Below are 21015 nucleotides of genomic sequence, written 5' to 3'. Positions count from 1 at the left end.
TGTTAAAATATCAGTCTCTGAGCTTGCAAAACTTGAAGGCATCTTAATTGATGTACACTTCTTATGTCTGGCAATAAACAGATCATAAAGAAAATAGAATATATGTAATTAGAGCATTACATATATATCTGCATCAATGCATTGATCAATCTGCATCAATGTAGTTCCCCACACAGTATTTACTTTTTCCAGTATCTTCCCCCACTCCCCACCAGCTAGTCTGGAGTAGAACTGTCCCTGATATATACTACATACAAATTTTAAAATTTCTTTTTTTAAAGGGGCAATTTTTTTTAAAAGCAAGTAGTACAAATACTGGCAGAGGTTTTCTAAATTGTTCAAAAAAATAAGTATCACTATTATCTGGATACTAATAACTATTCACTCATTTATGTAATGACACTATGTTTACAAACAATTTCTGGGAAAAGACAGCACCAGCCAGCTGACAACTGATGTCCAGCACAGTGGGAAATTTTGGCCAAGAACGCTGGGGCAAAAATCCTATTCTTATCAAAAATACCATGGGATCTTTGGATTGCCACATAGACAGATATCACTTATTTGTAAGATTCCTTCCAAAAAAAAAAAACAGAGTAAATACTGAACTCTGGAAAAATGAAAGTTTGAGTTCGCTTGCTTGGATTTGAACCTGTTACTCCTGGGGGAATTCTGCGTCAAAAAATTTAAAAATGCACACAATGTTTTAAAATTCTGCAAAAATCTCCATATATAATTTGTGAAAATAATGCAATAGAATCATGCCAGTTTTAATTATTTTGGTAATCTATTTCAAAATATCTTGCAGCAAGTATTTCTGGAACAAAAAAGATTCCCCCAGGAGCAGAAAGTTAAAGGAACCCCACACGACAATGCAATTTCTGTTTCTCTGTTATGCTTTTGTTGGGTGCCTCCGTCTGCGTGTGTCACACATGCCAGCTGGGCGCATCTTGGGGGAAAATTCTGCCTCTCTGGTCTTTTAGTTCATTCTCATTTTTTTACCCTGCCCCCATAAGGTTACCAAGAGGTTCCCAAATACAGGACACTGCCGGGGGGGAGCGGGAGCTGGAGGTGGGTACAGTTGGGGGGTCCTGAAGGGGTCTGTGTGTATTGGCATAGGGTATTCAGGAGGTATTGGGAGTGTTGAAGGGGGTGCTGGAGGCGGCTGCACAGAGCCCCTCAGCCCAGACACCCATACCTCCCCCCAAACCCAGCTGCAAGCCCCCCCCAGCCCAGACCCCTGCACACCCCTGCAGAGCCCAGCCATAAGGCCAGATACCTGCATCCCCTCCCCGCAGAGATCCAGAGGCAGAAATATCCTGATGCTGGTCAAACCACGCTTGTATGGAGTTTCCTGTGGTGATTTCAGTATTGGACTGTGCAGGGCTGATGCTGGGCAGGGACTCCATTCCCGCTGGGCCAGGCGCTCCGCTCACTGTGGGGCCACAGCCCACACATCAGCTCCTTCATTCACGGCATGCAGGGAACCACACCTGCCAGGAACCCTCCAGCTACCCCTCTCTCCCCCCCACCAGTGTCCTTTATTTGTGCACTGGGAAGCCAGGCTCTGCCCAGTCCAGTGGCCCCTACTAGCAACCAGCAGCTCCTCAGCACCAATTCTTCAGGAAAAAAATGAAATTCTGCACAGAACATTAATTCTGTGCAAATTCTGCACTGTGCAGTGGTGCAGAATTCCCTCTGGAATAACCTATGGTTCCAAGGAATCAATGTAAGCCACACAACAGGTGAGAACTCATAGCACAGGGATGCGGTAGCAATCTAAGTGTACTGGAAAGGCCCCCGGTGTAGCTTCTTATAAAGCCCTGAGAGCATGTCTAGGTTACAGCGACTTTCCAGGGCAGGAACATGGGCTGTAGTGCTGCCTGACATCTTTGCACAACTGCATGTTGTAGCCCTAATACTGACAAGCTTCTTCCACCTTCAGCCTCTCCTCCAGTAGGGAATAAATATTGTTTTAAAAAGTTAACCGTTTAAATTATTAAAATTTATCATTTAAGCATTTAACCACTGGGGCTGGGGCTGCTCCAGTCAGCCCGGGGCTGGGATCCCTCTGACCAGCTGGCCGCCAGCTGGCGCAGCTGGAGTTAACAGTTAGGGCGGTTAACTGGCAAGACTAATTCTTACCAGTTAACCTGTAAACCGTTTACCATTTTACATTCCTATCCTCTAGCATACCCTTTTGCCATGACCTGCAAGGAGGTCCTCAGAAGACAACAATCAGAGGCCTTTCTCAGTGCCTAAATCAGGGTAATTCTTCCTGGTCAGATAAAGGGCTTTTATAGGGCTCCTTTACACACTGCTCAGGCCCTTTTCCCTGGCATAAAAGGGCTGCAACAGAGATATGGCTCTCACCCTTAATGCCTACACCCCTAAGTGACTAAGCAATTCAATCACTGACCAACTGCATTATGATTACCTTAGGAAATGTTTCAATTGAGTAAGTGGCCGGATTATCCATAAAAATACAGGCCCAAATTCAATAACAGCTGAGTGGAACACCTGTATTTTTAAGCTCGACAGTATTGACTTCAGACTACCTGAAATTTTTTTGTTTTATTTATAAAATATCTGCAATTCATAGAATCATAGAATATCAGGGTTGGAAGGGACATCAGGAGGTCATCTAGTCCAACCCCCTGCTCAAACCAGGGCCAATCCCCAACTAAATCATCCCAGCCAAGGCTTTGTCAAGCCTGACCTTAAAAACCTCTAAGAAAGGAGATTCCACCACCTCCCAAGGTAACCCATTCCAGTGTTTCACCACCCTCCCAGTGAAAAAGTTTTTCCTAGTATCCAACTTAAACCTCCCCCACTGCAACTTGAGACCATTACTCCTTGTTCTGTCATCTGGTACCGCTGCGAACAGTCTAGATCCATCCTCTTTGGAACCCCCTTTCAGGTAGTTGAAAGCAGCTATCAAATCCCCCCCCCCAGTCTTTTCTTCTGCAAACTAAATAATCCGAGTTCCCTCAGCCTCTCCTCGTAAGTCATGTGCTCCAGACCCCTAATCATTTTTGTTGCCCTTCGCTGGACTCTTTCCAATTTTTTCACATCCTTGTAGTGTGGGGCCCAAAACGGGACACAGTACTCCAGATGAGGCCTCACCAATGCCGAATAGAGGGGAACGATCACGTCCCTCGATCTGCTGGCAATGTTCCTACTTATACAGCCCAAAATGCCGTGAGCCTTCTTGGCAACAAGGGCACACTAATGACTCTCATCCAGCTTCTCGGCCACTGTAATCCCTAGGTCCTTTTCTGCAGAACTGCTGCCTAGCCACTTGGTCCCTAGTCTGTAACAGTGCATGGGATTCTTCTGTCCTATGTGCTGGACTCTACACTTGTCCTTATTGAACCTCATCAGATTTCTTTTGGCCCAATCCTCTAATTTGTCTCAGTTCCTCTGTATCCTATCCCTACCTTCCAGCATATCTACCACTCCTCCCAGTTATGTGTCATCTGCAAACTTGCTGAGGGTGCAACCCACACCATCCTGCAGATCATTAATGAAGATATTGAACAAAACCGGCCCCTGCACTGACCCTTGGGGCACTCCACTTGATACCGGCTGCCAACTAGACATGGAGCCATTGATCACTACCTGTTGAGCCCGACGATCTACCCAGCTTTCTATCCACCTTACAATCCATTCATCCAGCCAATACTTGTTTAATTTGCTGGCAAGAATACTGTGGGAGACCATATCAAAAGCTTTGCTAAAGTCAAGGAACCACACATCCACTGCTTTCCCCTCATCCACAGAGCCAATTATCTCGTCATAGAAGGCAATTAGGTTAGTCAGGCATGACTTGCCCTTGGTGAATCCACGCTGACTGTTCCTGATCACTTTCCTCTCCTCCAAGTGCTTCAGGATTGATTCTTTGAGGACCTGCTCCATGATTTTTCCGGGGACTGAGGTGAGGCTGACTGGCCTGTAGTTCCCAGGATCCTCCTTCTTTCCTTTTTTAAAGATGGGCACTACATTAGCCTTTTTCCAGGCATCCGGGACCTCCCTCGATCGCCATGAGTTTTCAAAGATAATGGCCAATGGCTCTGCAATCACATCAGCCAACTCCTTTTTAGCACCCTCAGATGCAGCGCATCTGGCCCCATGGACTTGTGCTCGTCCAGCTTTTCTAAGTAGTCCTGAACCACTTCTTTCTCCACAGAGGGCTGGTCACCTCCTCCCCATGCTGTGTTGCCCAGTGCAGTAGTCTGGGAGCTGACCTTGTTCGTGAAGACACAGGCAAAAAAAAAAAAGCATTGAGTACATTAGCTTTTTCCACATCCTCTGTCACTAGGTTGCCTCTCTCTTTCAGTAAGGGGCCCACAATTTCCTTGACCACCTTCTTGTTACTAACATACCTGAAGAAACCCTTCTTGTTACTCTTAACATCCCACGCTAGCTGCAACTCCAAGTGTGATTTGGCCTTCCTGATTTCACCCCGCATGCCTGAGCAATATTTTTATACTCTTCCCTGGTCATTTGTCCAATCTTCCATTTCTTGTAAGCTTCTTTTTTGTGTTTAAGATCAGCAAGGATTTCACTGTTAAGCCAAGCTGGTCGCCTGCCATATTTACTATTCTTTCTACACATCGGGATGGTTTGTTCCTGCAACCTCAATAAGGATTCTTTAAAATACAGCCAGCTCTCCTGGACTCCTTTTCCCTTCATGTTATTCTCCCCGGGGATCCACCCATCAGTTCCCGGAGGTTGGCAAAGTCTGCTTTTCGAAGTCCAGGGTCCGTATTCTGCTGCTCTCCTTTCTTCCTTGTGTCAGGATCCTGAACTCAACCATCTCATGGTCACTGCCTCCCAGGTTCCCATCCACTTTTGCTTCCCCTACTAATTCTTCCCTGTTTGTGAGCAGCAGGTCAAGAAGAGCTCTGCCCCTAGTTGGTTCCTCCAGCACTTCCACCAGGAAATTGTCCCCAACCCTTTCCAAAAACTTCCTGGATTGTCTGTGCACCGCTGTATTGCTCTCCCAGCAGATATCGGGTTGATTGAAGTCCCCCATGAGAACCAGGGCCTGCGATCTAGTAACTTTTGTTAGTTGCCGGAAGAAAGCCTCATCCACCTCATCCCCCTGGGCTGGTGGTCTAGAGCAGACTCCCACCACGATATCACCCTTGTTGTTCACACTTCTAAACTTAATCCAGAGACTCTCTGGTTTTTCTGCAGTTTCATACCAGAGCTCTGAGCAATCATACTGCTCTCTTACATACAATGCAACTCCCCCACCTTTTCTGCCCTGCCTGTCCTTCCTGAACAGTTTATATCCATCCATGACAGTACTCCAGTCATGTGAGTTATCCCACCAAGTCTCTGTTATTCCAATCACATCATAATTCCTTGACTGTGCCAGGACTTCCAGTTCTCCCTGCTTCTTTCCCAGGCTTCTTGCATTTGTGTAAAGGCACTTACGATAAATCGCTGATTGTCCTGCTTTCTCAGTATGAGGCAGGAGTCCTCCCATCTTGCGCTCTGCTGATCATGCTTCCTCCTGTTATCCCACTTCCCCACTTACCTCAGGGCTTTGGTCTCCTTCCCCTGGTGAACCTAATTTAAAGCCCTCCTCACTAGGTTAGCCAGCCTGCTTGCAAAGATGCTCTTCCCTCTCTTCGTTAGGTGGAGCCCGTCTCTGCCTAGCCATCCTTCTTCTTGGAACACCATCCCATGGTCAAAGAATCCAAAGCCTTCTGTCCGACACCACCTGCATAGCCATTCGTTTACTTCCACGATTCGACGGTCTCTACCTGGGCCCTTTCCTTCCACAGGGAGGATGGACACCACTCTTCACCACAGAGAACACCACTTGCGCCTGACTGAATAAGTCTCCATTCAGTGTAATATATTGTAGTATAACCATAAACTAGTCATTAATGGAAAGAGGAATTTTACACTGAATGTAACATGTTAGCCAGATAGTTATTATAAGTGAAGACTTTGCAGAATAACCATTCTTAATGTACTGTACGTTTTTACATTCTGCTATTGTTTTCCTTTTGCATTTTCTATGTCAATTTAAAAAACATCATGCAGATGAAAATCTAAACAGAATTCGCTAAATTAAACATGGTGGAAACATCATTCCTCTAACAAAGTAAAACATGCCTTCTCTAATGAATAAATTGGTTTCATTAAATATATTAATTAGGTAAACTGAAAAGAAAAGCACCCAACAAAAGATAATTTAGCAAGAGACTAGTAAACTTCATAAATGACTTACTAAGGACGAGTTCTGCCTTCAGGTAAACATGCACAATTCCCACTGACTTCAAAAAGTTTTCTTTTCATGTTTCTTAGTCTAGATGTTGGCATTAAGTATTTGCTTCATTGGACAATGAAACAATCTAACATTTCAGTCCAACAGCCTTTGAAAAATGTATGTTTCAGTATATTGTACAAGCACTAGACTCTATAAAGATTACAATTTGTAAAATATCTAAATGTTTGCTTTATTTGCCACACACAATTCAACAGCTCTTTGAAACTTTCCATAACTCTAAGCTAAATTTGGTTAAAACTATGACAGCCAATTTCATTTGCAGGGAGTGGTTATTTAGGATTAATTTTTATTTTTATTATTTTTGTATTTGTGTCAAGTTGAACCTGTCTTAGCTTGAACTGTTGTTAAGTATCCAAAAAAGCCAATGGATACGTTCATGCCTACTGTCTTTTGTTAAGTCTTGGGGAAATGTGACTCATTTTAATGAGAAAAATACTATCAACAGAATTCAAACAAAAAGCAAAAAGAAAGAAAGGCATGTTAAACAACGATAGTCTCCAGAAGTTTATTTCAACTTTATATTCAGAAACCACCTGGCTACTACACACATTAATGCATGTACCTCATAAAATGAGCTTTATTTTTCACATCATTCAGGTCAAATTGTGTCAGCACTTCCACTAGATAGCCCTATTTCTGGAGTTCTACAAAATTTGGGCTTAAAAATTAAAACTTGGTATAAATCATCTCCCTTGGGAATTATTTTTTCATTTGTTTTTACTCAATATTAAAATTAAGGGGTCCAAAAAATCAGATTCTCTTAGATGCTTTTTTATGTTCTAACTCAATCACACCTTCCCACTGCTCAATGGAATTCTTATAGCAAGGATCCACACATGTTTATCAGCATGCAGGACTAGGGCTTAAAAAGAGATAAACACACATAGTATGGGTACACAGAGATACATATAAGTAAAATAATCAAGGTAATGGACACACGTTATCCAGTTCCTCATTTTTTTAAAACTATCCCAGTCTCCATACCTAATTATTGTTTGTTTCCTTTTAAATATAAATCATCTATCATTTGCTTTTTCACCTACTCTTCCATTTCCGGCTGAGCTATTCCCAATAACTAACTTGGGTACCTTTACCATCTCTTCCCCTCCAACTTTCTTATCCCCCTACAATGGGAAAAAGAAATCCAGTTGCCATCAACCACACAGATGCTTTAAAGCTCTAAATGTCTAATATCCAGTGGGGAAATCTTTAGGTCAACCTAGAAGGCAGCAGACTCCATATGGCCACCTCCTCTAAGTTCAAAACAGCTCCTGTTGCATCCTCCTCCTAAGGTGAGGGGGAGGGAAGAGCAATTTAAGACAAAAATTGGATTCCTTATGCAACAGTGATTCTAAGCAACAGTTAAATGCTCCAAGTGACCACTCTCCATAGGTACTGACCTTAGGCTAGCAAGGATTGTTGTCATGAATCTAACTGCATGATGAGCCTTAACATGGCCTTGAAATGGTTCCACTAAGAAATAACAGTGGGCAACACAGTCAGCCAACCATTCCACATGTAATCTTCTTGAACACAGTTTGATTTAATGTGTTGATGTCAAGGGAGACAAAAGGGGATGAATTAAGGGCTTTGGTACCCTTCAAATAAAAAACAGAGGTATCTTCAAACATCTAAAATTTTGAAGTGCTTCTAAAGGATGGACATGAAGTTATTAGAAAAAAAACTGGAAGAATAGGTCACTGAGCTGGGGACAGGGGGGCACCCCCGCCACAGCCCAGCTCATGGCAAGGGATCCAGAGACACCAGAATCATTGTGTGGGGTGGGGGGTAGAAAGGCAAGCTACACTAACTGAAGAATTCTTCCTTCAATCTAGCCTGGTCTACGTTGGGGGTTAGGTCAGCTTAACTACATCGCTCAGAGATGTGGATTTTTCACACCCCTGAGTAACGTAGCTTGGTTGACCTCACTTTTTAACATACACCAAACACCTTTCTCACAAACAGAAGTTAATCTAATAAAAAGGTATTACCCTCATCCACCTTGTGTCTCAAGAAAATATTTCTCAGCCCTGCTTCCAAATTTAAAGCAGAAAATGCTAACAAACGTCTAACTACAGTATACTAAAAAGCTATAACAACGATACATTTCCAGTTCAAGCAATAGAGCAATCCAAACAGTGAAATCAGTGGTACCAGTCCTCCCTTAAACCAACCACTGATACAAGAGGAGGAGGAGACACTAATTTAAAAAACATGATGCCAGGTGGTATTATCAAGCCACCAAGTTAAGCAAAAGAAATGGCCTTTTAATTACACCAAGTTAAAATTGGCAAGAAAATAACAGAAGTGGAAATATACAAGCTATGAATTGGTCATACTTTAAAAAAAAAATTAATTCAGCACATATGATAAACGCAACACAATATTCTTAATGACTTTCAGTAGATACCATTTTTTAAATTGAAATACATTTACAAAACACAATTTAATTTGTTTTGAGAGAGATATATGCTTCACCATATTTCCACATTCTTTATAGGGTTTCCAATTTGAATTGACACTAGTAACATACAAATCAAAACAATCCACCTTATATACACATTCAAAATGATACATGTGGATACTTTCTTAAACCCACTGATTTAGATATTAAACAAATCCGTTGCAACTGTGGTTCTGCCCTCAGTTTATTAAAGAAATTCAAATTCTATTTATGTATTTGTTTTGTTGTTGGTTTGTTTTTTGTAAAAGCTTAAAAATGCAAGAGCTTCAAGAATCTACTTGATATCAACTAGAGCATATTCATAAGGACATTTACCACACTGGTAAATTTTCTACAGACTTCCTCTTAAAATAGTTTCAGTTCTCTATGAGAAGCAATTCTTTGGTGCAATGAGGAGTGCAGTTAGGGTGGGACTTAACAGACATACTGTATGCAACGTTACCCTGCAGCTATGATTACAGCACAATCTGAACTGGGAAGGATCAGTATGATTAAATTACCAAAGCCTTTGATTCCTTCAAATAGTGTAATCTTCCATCCAGAAACTAGCCAAAGCACAGCTCACAGAAGGTACACTTTACCATGAGTAGACAGTAGCACTGCTTTCCATACCCACCTACAAAAACCACACCTAACCCAAGGAAGGAGATAAACAGCACACAATAAAAATGTGCCAAAGCCTTATATAATACACTAACTTTTTAGTGATGAACCACATTAAAAATCACGTTTTCAAGCTGTCTGCTAGGTATACAAGGACAGTAATAGCAGAAACAACCAAATCATTGTATTTTAATTTGTATCCATTTGAAATACAGAAAGGTAATCCACACTGAGCCTAATTAGTAAGTATTGTTCTAGTCAGTATTAATTTTGGCACCTTAATTCACAGTCGAAGTATCAGTTTTACTATTTAGAAACAGAATCATAAAACTTAAGAGACAAAAAAAAAAATCCCATTAGTGTACCAAGCAAATAATCTGCAAGGACAGGGTACATACTCTGGAAAAAAATTATTTAAACAGCTTCACTTTACCCAAGGCTTACGTGGACCAGTTCAGATGAAGAAATGGCTCTGGGAATCAATCTACAATCAGTCAGCACAAAATGTTCTTTCAGAAAAGAATGCCGAGAATCACTTTGTTCGTGAAATTAATTAATTAGTGGCATCAATGAATAAAGTATGAGTACGGAGCATTCATACAAAATTCTTTTTAGCAGTGCACTCAAAGAGGCAGTCAGGTTGAAAATTATTTTTTTTTTTACATATGTAACAACTAATTCTTTGGATTATTAAAACAACATTTTTAAAATTTAATTGATTTTTCACCATTTATACTACTAGGTTTTTTTTCCTATATTTCTCAGTTTGAAAAATGAAAATTAACTAATTAGTTTCTAGACAATTTCATTCTCAGTGCTTTTTCTTCATCTATGCCTGGAATAAAGAGGGTGTAAATCTTTAGTTTCATATACAGACCTTACTGTAATAATTTGTGATTTTGAAATTAGTCTAGTACAATGCACTCTACGTGGGGCAACATGTTCTGATTATACAGAAGCTGAAACTAGGGCAGTGAGCGTAGCTGCCACCCATTTGTTGAGAGACATTACGCAGGGATATTATACCAGTACTCTATGTTCTGCTCTTGTTCCTATTAACTTCTAGGTGAAGTTACCACACACAGGTTTTGGTTTTAACCTATAAAGCCACAAAGGGTTTGGGATCTGGTCACACAGACAACTGACTCCCTCTCCAAGTAGTAATGTGGCAGCTTCAGTCAGCAGTTTGAGCTTTTAAATAGAGGTGGACTGTAAGAGACAGAGATGTTACTAGGGCATTTTCTGTGAGGAATCTTTCTTGGCTTTGGAATACATTAGACCCATTAAGAGACTAGATTTCTTAACTTTCTGGGTACACTACAGAGCCCACCATTCTTTCTGGGCATTTGGAAAGATGGTTAATTTGACAGGGACACGTGGGTTTGTTGATGGATATTTTTATGTCTTTTGTATTATTTATATGGACTATTCATTAAGTATGTTATAGGTTTTTCATTTTTCGATGAGATATTGTTTGTTCTAGTTGTTGTAAGGTTGAGACTCCTTCCTCAGGGCTAGGATCTTTATGAGGAAGTAAAAAAATCCAATCTAATCAAGTTACATATACATTACATCATATGGAATTACATCCCCAGAAATAACAAGCTTCTCCTCTCCTACCCTTCCTCCCACCCCACTTGAACATAACTTCCCCTCCATACACTTCCTCCTCCTCGACAGTCAAGCTTTCTTCCCACCTTTTTGCCACCATCACAGTGTCCTGCATAGAGTTTCTATAGGACACACTTTGGTGTTCCTGGCCCTTCTTTCTTATCCTATCCTAGATACTTACATAGGTGACTAACTTAAATGTCCTAGCTCTACAGAAGGAGCTTCATCTTTACAAGTCAACCTCTTTCCTTCTACAGAAATGAATTTTTTTTAAATTTGTTTACTGCAGTTAGAAAATGACAATGGACACACAATGAGAACAGAACAACTTCACACTAGATGCCACATAGTATAGTTAAGATTCAGTAGAGTTTTATATGTTAGCAGTGACCATTATGTATTATTACATAGTCACAGTATATTACTAAATAGCTCTTTCTGAGAAATATATTGCACTATGGAACTGTGGTAACAATAGCTCAGATTTTAACTATGGATCCATTATATGAAGTGTAAAGCCATGTTTTTTGTATTTTTAATATGCACTATAGAGGTTTAACAAAATACTTACTGTTCATGACATACAATATTTTGTTCAAATACTCTAGCTCTACATAATTAGCTTGTATTGCAAGCAAACTATAAAGGAATTTTTAAAAAAAAGAAAGGCATAAACAAAACCGATAACTTACTGAGGCAGCTCTTCTGCAGTTAATATCACGGTCAAACACCGCAGCTATTACCAATGCACTGAAAAAGAAAAATACAGTGTATAAGTAATAAAATATTAAAATTAACAATTTACAAACAGCATACCAACGTTTAACCTTCTATTTGAATACTCAGTATTCCCTGGAAAAAAGTTACAATTTCTTAATGCAAATCAGAGTTATAGTTTAATCAGATCTGGCTTGCTAACCAAATATTTCCCTGTATTCATAGAATTGTTTCCCACCTCTTCGGAAATTAAGGAAATGTGCAAGCAGCAAGCCCGGTTCACATTACTTTGTAGTGAGTTGGCAAAAGAGAGTACTGGGACAATCCACAATATGGACACATTATTAAACCGCTCTTGCAAACTTTTGTTATTATTTCTAGAATGGAAACATTCATAAAAGAATATCTGATAAACAGAAAACCTTAAAGGCAATAGCACAGCTAGTCAATTCACAGTACGGAGTTGTTTCTATTTGCATACCAACAGCCAGAAGATTAGAGCATTAAAGACACACTTTAGACAGATGGCAGCGTGTAATCTATGGAGTTTCATGAGACTTCATTAACAAACAGAGTCTTGAGATTCTCAGATGAATGGAAGTTACACATGGACATGACTATATTTTAAAGAGCAAACTTCCTTGCCCCTTTTGATACACTGAATATGAACAAATGCACAAGTGATTTTTTTTAAAACAGCTCATTGGGGGGAAAACAATCCAGAGACATGATTAGGCATAGTTTAACTCTATGCAGCATAGGATATAATATTTCACAGTTCAAAAATAATCAAGTTCTCTTCCCACCTTGGCCAACTGACAGCAGGAAGTTAAGGGGAACACAAACTGAAAAACCCAGCAACTGGCCTGCACTGGCAATTCTGATTAATGCTCATCCACACTAGACATCGTCCATCGGGTAGCTTAAGGATGATGGACTAGCAACCAAGCAGCACTGTAACATTGTAAATATTTTCCCATTGCTTTTTCAATACAAAACTTTTCAGTATTTTAATGTATAGCCTTCACTTTATATAAACATATGTCTTTAAATATATGTATGCCAAAAATGTTTTAGACATACATGAAATCCTAATTTAGTTTTATTTTCAAGACATTTTAAGAAGACTAACTTTTAAATTCAATTAAAATCAAAGCTCTACTTGTCATTGGTGTCAGTTCAATAGCGTCTCAATCAACTCTAGAACAAAGAATCAGATACCATTCTCTGTATAGTATCTCTACTGAGACATGGTGATAGGCAAGATTACAAGTCTGGAACATAAAATAATTACTCTCTGCTCTACTATGCTATCTTTTAGATTATAGAGCTCAGCAATTGGTGATTATTCCCCATCTTTCAGTAGTGATATCATAGAAGACAACTCTCTGACGTCTCAAGTCACTAAAGCTGACTTTTTTAAACGAAGTACTGTATGAGCCAATACACTTACTAGTATACCATTTAGTAGTATCAAGTACTGAAAACTGAACTACAGTTGACAAAAATACAACTTTTGTTACATTATCCGGGTGCATGTTCACTGACTCCCCTATTACGCAATAGATCTCCCACTCAATGCAAATGAATAAAGTCACACTGTATCACAATATTTGATTAATAGTCTATGAATATATACCTTTTTATAAAGTGTTGTATTTAAAACAAAAGTAAATCTATGTATTAAGCTGTCAATGGCAAACACTTACAATTATGCCCTGATTCTCTGACAAGTTTTTGGTTTTTTAACTTAGCAGGACATTAGGCTTGCACACAATTGCCAAACTTTTCTGGGTTTGGAATCAACCTAGCAGCTTTTTAAACTAATATTAAAAAGTAATAGGTTACAAACTACCCCACACGTCAACACCGCATGTCAAATGTATTATGTAAGATATATCTAAAACAAACCAAAGTAATGAGAACCATACAAGACATTCCAATAACATACACTACACCTTGAAGCTTAGAAGGAGTTATAGAACCACAATACAATGTAAACACTTTGCTACAAAAAGCATGAGTAAACCATGCTTCCTAAGGATTAACTGCAAACCAAATTTTTAATATCTGAAAAGACAGTCACCTTTTCCGTAACTGGTGTTCTTCAAGAGGTGTTACTCATGTCCATTCCATAGTAGGTGGAGTCAAGCAGCACTCCAATGAACTCTATCCTCTGCACAGGAACTAACAGACTTTTTGTCGTTTACCAGCAGGCCCAGGGATCAGCATGTGACCCCTTTTGACTTGGGACCTGGATCGACCTTTGACCAGCCAGTCGTAGAGATACATGCAGATCTAGATACCCTGATGCCTGAGTTAAGCCGCTACTACTGATACGCCCTTGGTAAATACCCTCGGTGCTGTTGCTAGGCCGAAAGGGAGGACCGCAAACTGGTGGTGGTCAGATCCCACCATGAAGCATAGGAAGCACCTGTGTCCTTGGAAGATGAAAGTACGCATCCTTCAAGTCATGGGTGGCATACCAGTCTCCCGGATCCAGGGAGGGGATGACGGAGGCCAGGGAGACCATGCGGAACTTCTTTATGTATTTGCTGAGGTCTCGTAGGCCCAGGATGGGTCGTAGACTGCCCTTGGCCTTTGGGATTAAGAAATACCGGAAATAGAACCCCTCGTTCCTGTACTCCTGAGGAACCTCTTTCACCGCACCCAGCTGCAGCAACCTTCTACCTCCTGCGCGAGGAGACTCTCATAAGAGGGGTCCCTGAAGAGGGACAGGGACTGAGGGGGGTGGGGGTAGACATAAGCTGGAGGGTATAGCCCTGCACCATTGTATGGAGGACCCAGCGGTCCAAAGTTATGATGGTCCATGCTGGCAGGAAAAAAGAAAGGTGCTTGGAGAAAGGCAAGAAAGAAATGTCTGGGGTATAGTCCGGTAGGTTGCCCTCAGGCACACCCTCAAATTCCTGCTTGCTCCACTGCTTATTGCAGGTCAAGCCCAGTTGGATGGAAGGAGAAGGTAGGTGGTTTGGGCAGCGTTTATAGCCCCTGCTCTTTTTGTGGGGCAGCTCCTGCCGGGGTTGCCTCCCTTGGCCTTGAGCTGGCTGCGGTTTGAACCACTTACAGGCTGGACCAAGGACATACAGCCTAGAGTTTTCAGGGTAATGCAGGAGTCCTTGAGTCCATGCATCTTGCTGTCCATCTGTTCTGCAAACAGGGCCTGGCCATCAAAGGGAAGGTCCTGCATTGACTGCTGAGCCTCTGTCGACAGGCCAGAGAGGAGCAGCCAGGATACCCGCTGCATGGAGATGGCCGAGGCCATGGTGCAAGCCATGGAATTCGCCGCGTCTGAAGCTGTCTGGAGGGCCACCCTGGCCACAGCAGTGCCCTCCTCAAGGATCACCTGGAATTCCTTCTGGGGCCCTTCAGGAAGCGAAGCCTTGAACCTGGCCATGGCCTGCCACATGTTGTAATCGTAGCGGCCGAGGAAGGCTTGGTGGTTGGCCTCTCAATTGAAGGCTAGAAGACGAATAAATTTTTCGCCCAAATAGATCCAGTCTCTTTGAGTCTTTATTTTTGGGTATGGGCCCGGGTTCCCCCACCTCTCCCTTTGATTAACAGCCTCAACTACAATAGAGTTTGGGGCTGGGTGGGTGTAGAAATGCTCGTGGCCTTTAGCTGACACAAAGTATTTACGTTCAGCCCTTTTTGAAATGGGGGACAGGGAAGAGGGGTTTGCCACAGTGCATTAATAATTTTCTATACCCCTTTGTGTAGGGGCAAGGCCACCCTAGCAGGTGCCGTGGAGCAGAGGACTTCAAATAAGAAGTCCAATGGCTCCTCTAGCTTCTCCGCCTGGAGCCCCAGGTTGGAGGCAACCCTCTTCAAATAGTTCCTGATGAGTCTTAGCACCATCTTGTGGAACTGGTTGAGGGGGACCCGTGATGGCTTCGTCCAGCGACGATGAGGACGAAGCCGTTGCTGTGGGAGAGCCACCATGTCCCCTGGTGGTCCAGCAGACTGTTCCCTTGACTGCTCATGGACCTGGGGGGTCCTGCCTTCAGGGGCCTCTGCCTCTGGTGGAGGGCGGGATGCTGAGCCTGATGGCCTGAGGCCCCCACCAACGAGTGGACTGTCTGCGAGGGCTGGGGAAACCCCACACATTCCAGGGGTACCAGGCCGCCAGCAGCCACTGGCTTTGGGCAACAGGGTGGGTTGTGGTGTCGATGATGTGGATGGTACTGCGGGTGCCAGGGCTTGTCCTGCCATCAAGGACTCCTACTCAGTTCCGGAGCCGGAGTGGTCACTGCCAGGCGACCATGATCGAGCGGACCGGTGTTCCTTCTCCATGCAGTGCCAACTGCAATACCTCGACATCGACCTCACAGACCTAGACGAGTCCCTCACGCAGGAACCTGGGGAACTATCAGCGCTTGGCGGATCGGTGTCAGTAAACCGGCGATCTATGCCTTATGCTGCTTGACCAGTACCTGGAACAGGACCGGGAGCTGAAGCGGGCCGGTCGTCAGGAGGATCTTCCCAACCGCGGGGATTCACGTCTCTGTGACGGGTGTCGGTGGGTCAGTAACTGGTAGCCGCATTCAAACAATGGTTCACGTGACCGGTGCCGAGGCCTTGGAGACACAAAAGGCCAGTCTCAATGTTTTTGCCAGGTAGGCCTCAGTAGGTCTGCGCCAGGTTGCCGGCAAGCCACACAGCGAATCCTGCTCTCAGTGCCCAGGGTCCGGAGACCGAAGAGGGCTTCGTTGAGCCTGCCTCCCTGCTTCTGAGGCGTGACGACTCCGAGCGGGTGAGCCCTGGCGGGCCGTCCCCTGCGAAGGGGAGTGGTGCCGCTGAGGTGGGGACACACGGTAAGGTCCCAACGCAGGTTTACCCTTAGACCAGGGTACCACTGGAGCCAGTGTGGGCGGCACCAGTAGCATCAGGATCTCCTGCACTGCCTGCAAGGCCTCCTGTGTCAACAGGACATCACTGTCCACGGTGGCAGGCATTCTACAAGATGGGCTGAACTGCTCAACTTGAGCTGGGATCTGACTCCCTGATGGAGGCGTTGAGCCGCCCGGCACAGGTCTTGGCTCTCCTCCAGCCCTGTTCTTTTCCCTTACGGGAAGTGGGGGATCATCCCCTCATAGTTCTCTTTGGCTTCTCGGGCAGAGCCAGGGAGGTGGAATCGGTGCCGACTCGAAGATGGCGCCAGCGGGGTGCTCTACACCAATGTCGCAGTGCTCGGGGCCATGTCAGACCTCTGCTCCGACTCCATCAGGAGTGCCCTGATATGGATCTCTCTCTCTCCTTTTTCGTTTGGGGTTTGAAGGATTTACAGTTGCGACACTTGTCACTTATGTGTCCTTCGCCTAGACACCTCAAAAACTTCTAGCGTGCAGGTTGCTGATGGGCATAGGCCACTTAAAACGATCACAGGGCATAAAGCCTGGGTCCTGGGGTATGCTCCGTCCCTAGGCTGAGTCTCGTCCAGGACTGACTATATTAGAACGAACACTAAGGGAACTATTAGCTGTCAACTATTTTACAGTAAACGTTTGGAAGAAACACTGAACCAAACACAATGCTAACCAAAGCAGCAGACATTTCAGCACCATCACTGGTGGCAAGAAGGAACTGAGGGTAGGGGAACCAGCGGCGCCCCTTGTACTGCAGTATGTGCACGCCCTTCCTGGGGGCGCCAGAGCTGGTCCCCTACAGATACTACTGAGGGAAAGACTTCCGGCACCGGTGCACGTGGCAAGCACACACACCTAATATGGAATGGACATGAGCAAGCACTCGAAGAAGAGTATTTACAATGGCACTAACTGACAAAACAAAAGAGGAATCTTTATGCAAAACGCATCATGATTTTGCACAGTTCAGTACCCATTCATGTTAACAGAAGCTGGTGTTTAAATGTGCCATATAACAAGAGAGGTGTAAAGTATATCCCAGAAGATCAGGTCTACATCTCTATAAACCTACCTCCAGCATTCAACTGCTTTGGCAAGTAATAGCCATTTCAGCAGAATCATTTAAGCAGAAAATTATTCCTTTCTGACTCTGAAATTCTTCATTACGTTATTTATTGACTCTAGGCAATACAGGAAATAAATATTAGCTGAAAGGTAAATTCACAATGGCTTTGCTTCAGCATAAAGGTATTAATTACACGATGCCATCAAATCACCCTGTATTTAGAGTACTCATCTGCAAAAATATACATAGTTAATCTTTTCTTCAAAGAGGATATAACTCTTATTGCACTGAAAACAGCTAAAGAAATATATTAAATACTTTCCTAATATTACTTTTCCATGTGCACAACTGCTATCCCCACAAGGATTTGTGTGATTATAAACTAGGAGGGGTGATTATGTGTATAATAATGAGTGGAAGACTAGCTGACTACAATATACTCTCTATTAAAATGTAGTCTACAAATCTATAAGTCACTACAAAACAGTGTGAAAATTCCTGGAATAGATAAACATTTCCCCATTTGGGGGACAAGGAAGGGAATTTGAGGGATGTGTGTTTTTTGGTGCAGCAACCCTTTAAAACACAAAAGTGGGTATGCACAATATTAGGAAAAAATTATGCTGGTAAAGAAAAAAGCAGATTTCTGTTTCAAGTTTCCAAAGGGTTAAATGTGACCCATCATAAGGTTAAAACATGAATTGTAAATTTATGAAACATTTTGACAGTGTCTTTTTGTGACATGAACCATCCAAGCCAGGCAGTTCAGCATTATGTATGCTGTCCTGAACTCAACTGTGAGATAGTTTTGCTAAAACAACAGTTACAGACTGAGTATCAGTTTTAGCTTTTAGTTATCTACACTATCCTCAGTTTCTCTTGTAACAATGGTACCTTTAGTGAGATTAAGGTGCAAAAAGCAGCTTCTATTAAAAATATGATGTCATTTTATTCTCTCCCAATAACTTCATAATTAACATGCTGATCTTAAAGGTTAGAATCAAACATTACAAGTTTTCAGCTATCAGCTGAAGTGCAAGTCCTTTTCTTTTTGCTTTGTAATTAAAAGGGAAAATGTAAACTTGAAATCTAATCAATTCCAAAAATTGAATTCAAAATAATTTCACGTTACTAAACCTAACAGAAGCCCTGTAGCCAATTTTTTTAGTTTTGCCAATCACATTTTTTACACGTTTTTCCTCTCCTCTGTTAGTGTATGAAAGACCCACTATAAACAAAAGGGGAAATTGACCCTTTCACACAAGAGAAACCATGAAGCAGACTGTACACTATTTTACATGCATAGAAGTGAACAGTGAGCAACAATACAACAGAGCTTACTTCCCCTTCTTCATTGTTGCATTCACAAATCAAGCCTTTTCTCTATTATCATAGTTGTGTGTTAATCCTTTTACTAAGAACATTTAAAACCCATCAAACTGTGTTAATGAATTGTTCAAGTTCATTTCATATTTCAAATAAGTGTATGCACACACACTGCTGTGATATGCAATACAACTAGCAATGAGAACAGTCTTTCTAAGATTAAACATGTTTAAGGCGTCTTCTCCTGTTTGCTTTCATTGTGGGAGTTTATGCGATACAAACAATGTAAAGTTTCATCCGATGAAGTGAGCTGTAGCTCACGAAAGCTTATGCTCAAATAAATTGGTTAGTCTCTAAGGTGCCACAAGTAAACAATGTAAAGAAACAGTTCATGTCAAATAAAATGGGATTTTTTTTTTTTAAGGCAGGTAAAGAAACTTGTCTTGACTTGTTTGGAACTTACCGCACCTGATTTTTAACAGGTAGAGCAAAGAATGGCTCACTCATTTGAGTCTCCAGGAGACACCTTTTGTAGTTCCAAGTATATTTAACTTTTTGTTACAATACTATCTTTAACTTAACTTAATTTGACTATTAGAAAGAACTGTGTTGGAATCTTTAATGATACTTTAGTCCCAAGCAGTTGTGGCAGCATACTAGAAATCAGAATTTAGTAGTGTCTAACTTTTAAAAGATACCTCAATATTAAGAGATATGTATCACTTCTTAAATAAAAATTTCAAGAGGCCATAGCAATGCCAGCTATATTGTGTGAAAACTGTGTGTATTTCAGTAAATAAATCTTTTGAAAGAATACTATTAGTAGAGATTGTAACACTAGGACTTAAACACAACACACTAAATGAATAAAAAAGACAACAGCATTTAAATTCAAGATTAACTTTTAGCAAACAGCTCTACACTACAGAAAAGCAAGACCAACCATCAACGTTGCAAATTCTATCCAACAGCCCTCTTCTGAAGACAGTATTCAATCAACAAATAGATTTTTCTACATGGAAATTATTCTCATTGTTTCATCCGGGCACAAGATGTAGCTCAGAGCAATGCTTCAAACTTCCTGATTCTACAGGACAATCTTGCCCTGGAGCAAGCTACCTCAGTTTATCCGATAGCCACACCCTCTTTTTCTTCTTACCACAAACAACGCTCTACCGCAGGGAAGACTAAACTTCTTACACTCCTACACTGCATGCACTATTTGTATAGTACAGTGCTATGCTGAATTGGAGGAGGGGGAGAGAGTAGTCAGTAATTATAACTTAATAAAAGAGGTACAAATGCTAAGAACAATTAATTTATTGATCAATTGTGTCATTTTATTTAGGGACATGAAAATGCATTCCAACAGCTCAATGTAATTAAATAAATCGAGAAGGTTACAACTGAAGCACAATTTAGAAGTTACTCAAAAAATTCTATACAAATGGCTTTAGACAAACTGGCAGAACAACTCTACTTCGTAGTGCAAAGCTGCTGCTTAGTATAGAATGCATTTCTTTGGATTTTTTCTGGGGGAGAATGAGAATAGAATTATTTTCAAATGCCTCACAGTTCTTAAACTACACATTATTTGCACTCTCCTAGTACAGAAGAAACATTCACTCATTTTAAGTAAAACAGTGGGGGGAGGGGGAATCAAGCATTATAAACAAATGGTAAATTCCCTAAAAAATACTCCCAATAGGATACTTTTGGTACATGCAAATACTCCAGAAGAAGGTAAGGCACTCCTGCAATTAATTCAGCAGGTTACTTAATTTTTAATTATCCATGCTCCCAACAATTTTCTTTTTGTATTGCATGTGGGCTTGTAGTTTGGATAGTGCAGGGAAGGGTTAGAACTACTGTTCCTTTAGAAACCAGTTGAACCGGACTTAAAAAAAATAAACACTCCAAAGGGCATTTGTGTTGGTTCAGATACCAAAATAAGGACAGAAATAAAAATAGTCAAGATAAGTATCCAGATAAAAGTACTATAATTCTGAGGCAAATACTTTGTTCATCTACAATT

General features: G+C 41.7%; 1 protein-coding gene across 6 annotated transcripts in view; it reads right to left on the bottom strand.

Moving 5' to 3' along the window:
- LOC141998651 (tubulin-specific chaperone D-like) overlaps positions 1-21015 on the bottom strand; it is a 263541-nt gene that overhangs the window by 118135 nt on the left and 124391 nt on the right. For all 6 annotated transcript variants that reach the window (XM_074971510.1, XM_074971511.1, XM_074971515.1 and 3 more), the window contains one exon: positions 11681-11738. In XM_074971510.1, the coding sequence (XP_074827611.1) occupies positions 11681-11738 (58 nt within the window). The remainder of the gene's footprint in view (positions 1-11680; positions 11739-21015) is intronic.

This window comes from Natator depressus, chromosome 14 (assembly GCF_965152275.1).
Source record: "Natator depressus isolate rNatDep1 chromosome 14, rNatDep2.hap1, whole genome shotgun sequence".
In the NCBI taxonomy this organism is placed as follows: Eukaryota; Metazoa; Chordata; order Testudines; family Cheloniidae; genus Natator; species Natator depressus.
Note: the sequence above shows the minus strand (reverse complement) of the source record. Positions and strands in the feature narration are given on the sequence as shown.